General features: G+C 39.6%; 1 protein-coding gene across 2 annotated transcripts in view; it reads right to left on the reverse strand.

The window, feature by feature from the left end:
- The window catches only part of LOC125033938 (transport and Golgi organization protein 6 homolog), an 8,810-nt gene extending 6,255 nt beyond the window's left edge, over window positions 1-2,555 (reverse strand). Inside the window, exons 1-3 of one of the 2 annotated variants that reach the window (XM_047625519.1) lie at window positions 2,440-2,555; window positions 398-584; window positions 1-157 (exon numbers count right to left, since the gene is read on the reverse strand). The exon at window positions 1-157 is cut by the window's left edge and continues 18 nt beyond it. In XM_047625519.1, coding sequence (XP_047481475.1) covers window positions 1-157; window positions 398-584; window positions 2,440-2,488 — 393 coding nt within the window. In that variant the 5' untranslated portion in view covers window positions 2,489-2,555. Of the gene's footprint in view, window positions 158-240; window positions 285-397; window positions 585-2,439 lie in introns of those variants that run through there. The other variant, XM_047625520.1, reaches the window with a different exon arrangement.
- Between the last annotated feature and the right edge of the window lie 2,445 nt (window positions 2,556-5,000).

Consider the following 5,000-nt stretch of genomic DNA (forward strand, 5'->3'; position numbering starts at 1 on the left):
AATCAGATCTGGTGGTGCAGGAGGTATCTGAGCTGCATTTCTGCGACCCGCTTTACTCTGGTCGGTACCAGGTGGCTGACGTGGTTTCTGGATTTCCTTTCCTAGAACACTTTGTATTCCTTGTAATATGGCAACAACCAAAAAGCCACATTCCAATCTGTGAAAAAATAATTTGTTTTTATTTAAACTTTCTATTCCTATTCAATTTCAGTATTAACAATAGCATGAAGCCATACTCACTCTTTTCTATGTCATCTTTGCTATTATCATTATGATCCCATCATCTGAAATAAATGATTTACAAGTAACACTGATTATGATATCAAAACTTTTTATTCTCCAGTGAATAATAATAATGATACTAATACCATTAAACAATATTAACAACCCCACTAACCTGACATCCAAAGGGGTTGTATTGACAGCTGATAGGAGTTTTCTAAAAGTTGTGTGTATTTGCAAGTGAAAATCTGATTTATCTTCACCATCTTGTGCTGTTTCACTCTGCTCATCTTGCCATAAGCTCTTCTTGATCTTTTCTACTTCAAATGTAACTGTTTCAAGAGATGTGTGTCCAGGTGTACCTAGAAATAAGATACTGATTGACAAACCTGCATAAATCATTAAAACAAAAGGAAATTGGCATGGGTGATTGTCCTGACTGATAGTGCTGAGATGCAGTGGAAAGACACAGAAAAATTAATAATTCTCCCTTATAAAGAAATTGATATAACCATCACTGCTACATAAAATCTGTTCTAGACAGTGAAGGATAAAAGTGCAATTAGATACTAAAAAGGTACCTGCAGTGACTAAATGGCCCCTCTGCCAAAAAGTGTGGACATTATTCCTCTATGATATTGTCACAGGTTAAAAAAATAAATAATTTAGAATTACTAAAGCTTGTAACAGATGCAGTCAAGTGAACACCATAGTCCGCTCACCTTCACCAGCTTGTCATAATCCAGGAAGTTTATACCACATATGTTCAAGCAAGACAGACCCTAGACTAGTTCCCCATTACCTGGGAATTCTACAAACTGTATAAATGAATATTATCATTCATCAATGAAATTATTCTTAGTGTCTCCTTTACACTACAGGGGATCCCTATTATCCGTCATAAACAATCAGGTGTAAGGTAGACTGGGAACATGATATCCAGTGGTTTACTTAAGCATCTAATCTTTATGTATATTTATAAAATAATACTAAAAGGAGTAATACTTCCATTTTTAGTAAACAGAGGCTAATACAAATAATGGATTTGATGACATTGTATAATCACCACTCATAACACACGATATGAGTGGGTTGACCATGTGTGGCAGAAGCAGCAGGCACTTGGGTGAGATGGATATGAAAGGTTCATCACCTTTTACATCATCCATTTCTTCTTCATTTTCAACCTGGTTTATTGTGAAGGAATTAAGAGTGTTGAGATGGATGGGCAAGGATCATCATGCATTTCATGTTTAATATGATATTGTTAAAAAAATTTGGCCCAACTGTCCATTACAGCCCCCAATATCAGATGCATTTGCTACTTTTATTTTGCTTATCATTATTTCCACTTTTTCTAGTTTCAATAACACTTAATAGTGCCTGACAGTGCCCTGGTTTGACAGCATTGGCCATTTTAAGTGGTTCTCTTTAACAGCACATTTTAGTACATGTATAAATATTATGGAGATTATGTTGTACTTTTTATTACTATTCAGATTAGCATTATAACTTTGGTTAATATTACCATCTCAGCTCCTATCTTTCAGTGCATATTGAGGTGATACCAATGTTTGTTAGGGAGCGTCAGGGGGTATAGCCCCCCATCAACCTACCCTCGGGCAGTGCCCAGTCTGGGAATGTTGATTAAATTTTGTGACATAGAGTTGGGGAGTTACTCTGACGAGTGCATCCGTACTGTAAATAATTACTATAACATCTTTAATTTTTGTTTCTTATGAGTTCTTTAAATGATATGGAGAATATGTGTGTAAACTTTCAGAACCCAACAAAAACACAGGAAAAGAAAAGGAAATGAAATCCATAGAGAGAATGGTAGAACTGAACAAGAGTACAATATCCTTCTCTGTACCATACTGAACTATTTGGAAGAAAATAGTTGAAAAAATGCTATAGAAATGATGCAATTCATCTCTACGAAATTACAACATTTTTACATTGTTTCCATCAACAATTTAGCATTGATAGAGCTGATGTTGTCCAGACTTTACACTATGATTTATAAGCAAATGACAAGCCCCTGACAACTAGATATAAAGGATAAATGCGAAAAAAATAATTAATAATGCGTCAAACCTCCACATTTATACACCATGTCTCATAAGAGGATAACTAATAAAATGAACCTTCTAGTTGCTTTAATCAATTGCACGATAACATATATACTGTAGCAAATAGTATTTTGCGTGTTGTTACCTAATACTGCTAAGTCTTTGACGTGTTGAAAGAGCACTTGCAATGCCATGTTTCCGTTTTCCGACGTTGATGCTGGTAAGTTTTGTTTATAATTTGATCGACGAATGAGAAAGAGAGTTGAGTGGGAGCTCTATTTTGATTGGTCAAGAGAGTGTTTATCGACAAGAAAGTAAAACAAAGTTTGAATCGTTCTTTTAGTAATACAAAAGTTGTGCCAAATTTGTTTAAGCAATGTTAAGATAAGGTATTTACACTGTATGTGTATTCTAAATAATACCTTTTACTAACTCATGTATTTAACTTCTATATTTGAAACTACATGCCTTTGCTGCGAGTCGTTTAACAAATGCAGAATACCTAAAAGTCTGATATTTGTCCCAATACCTTTATATGGAAGAAAAAAAGATATTAATTTATAAAAAGGAAAAACAAAAAAAAAATATATATATACATATGCATACATATATATATGTATGTATATATGTATGTATATAAATATGTGTATATGTATGTATATATATACATTATATACCACAATGTCTTGGATGATATATATTTATGAAGATAATTCTTCATTTGTTCATATAAAGTATGAGCATACGAAATATGAGCAAATGAAGATGGATATAGACACACACGCACACACACATATATGTGTGTGTATGTATGTATGCATGTGTGTATGTATATCACACACACATACACACACACACACACACACACACACACATATATATATATATACATATAAACATATGTGTATATATAATCATCATCAAGGGGCTAACGCCGACGGGGCGCATAGCTGTATCCACCCTTCGCTTCCAGCCACGAGGGTCCCTCATGGCGAGTCTCCAGGCAGGCCCACGGCCCATCTCTAAGTCCTCGCGAGAGGTCTCGTTGAGCTGCAACAGCCATGACTTTCTAGCCGTCTCACGGCCCTCCTCCACCCAGGATTGTCTCGCAGAGAGACAACCAAATGGGCAGGGTCATCCACAGGGAAACAAGCTACGTGCCTATATAGCCTGAGTTGGCGATCCTGGATTATGCAAGTAACAGGTCCCATGTCAGTCTCACTGTGTAGCCATCGGCTGGACACATGGTCCTGCCAACTGTACCCCATGATCCGGCGAAGAGACTTGTTATAAAAGTCATCAAGACGAGACTCCAAGGCACTAGATAGCATCCAGGTTTTGCTTCCATAGAGCAAAACTGGCAGTATCAAGGCCTTGAGGACACTTGGTCCTTCTGCATAGGTACCGACATCTCCAAATGCTCTTGTTGATCGAGTTCATGGCTCTTGCTGCCAGACCAATCCGTCTACTGATTTATTGGTCTGACAGCCCAGAGATATGGACTACACTACCAAAGTATGTAAGGCTTTCTGTGACTTCAACGTTCTCACCGCCAGCATGGATCGACTGAACGGGTTCCCTAACAGGTACCCAAAGTCCTGAATCTTGGTCTTGGTCCAGGAGACCTCTAGGCCCAAGGGCTTCGCCTCATTGATAAATGCATCAAGAGCCACCACTAGTGACTCTAGGGACTCTGATAGGATAGCAACATCATCGGCAAAGTCAAGGTTTGAGACCTTGATATTGCCCAGTGTTGCTCCACATTGGCTTTGGGTAGTAGCTCTGCCGATTATCCAGTCTATGTGGGTGTTAAATTAACAGGAAAGAAGTTTAACAGGCCCCCACCACACTTTACAGCACTTTCAGTACCGGTAAATAAGCTTGTTTTTAGGCCAATAATTCGTGTCGGAATTCCCCTAAGTCTCAGAATCTCCCATAGCGGTTCTCAATACACCGAGTCAAACGCCTTCTTGAGGTCGATGTAGGCTGCAAGCAACTCACAACCGATCTCACGACAGCGTTCCACAAGTACTCGAAGCGCTAGAATATGGTCTATTGTGGACTTGCCAGGAGTGAATCCAGACTGCTCTGGTCTCTGGTGCCTTAGTAGGAAATCGCCATCCTAACCTCAGTCAGGGTAGGAGGTTCCTCGCTGATGGGTGGGTTCGGCACAGGTATTGTGATACCACTTGCACCCAAGCTAACTGTTGAAGGGTCTACCTGGTACGGCTGCTCTAAATACTCGGCCCAACGTTCACGACCCCCAACATGATCTAAGATGATCTGTCCATCCACTGAGCAGGCTGCAGTCATCTATAAGGAGGGCTTGGAGTTCAGCTTTCTCAGGGCTTGGTTGGCAAGGCGAAGGTCATTTACCAAGATTCCTGATGAACTTTTTCTTGTCCCTTCTCAGCAGTGTCCGAGCCCAACGCATCAAATAGTGACGCAAGTCCTGATTGCCGTTCAGCCGAACCATGCGACACGTTTCAATGGCATCCATTGTCTCCAGGGAGATGGAATTCTGCCTTGCCCTCGGACATACGCCAATGGACCCCTGCGCTGCCTCGAGTGTTTCGCATTTGAAGAACTCCCACAGAACAACAGGGTCCGTCAGGTTTAAAAGTTTATGAATCGATCAGAGATTGTCGTGGCGTACCCACGGGCACACTCCTCCCTCAGTATGTCCAAGTGAAACACCCTAGATTA

This window comes from Penaeus chinensis, chromosome 17 (assembly GCF_019202785.1).
Source record: "Penaeus chinensis breed Huanghai No. 1 chromosome 17, ASM1920278v2, whole genome shotgun sequence".
NCBI classification, from domain to species: domain Eukaryota; kingdom Metazoa; phylum Arthropoda; class Malacostraca; order Decapoda; family Penaeidae; genus Penaeus; species Penaeus chinensis.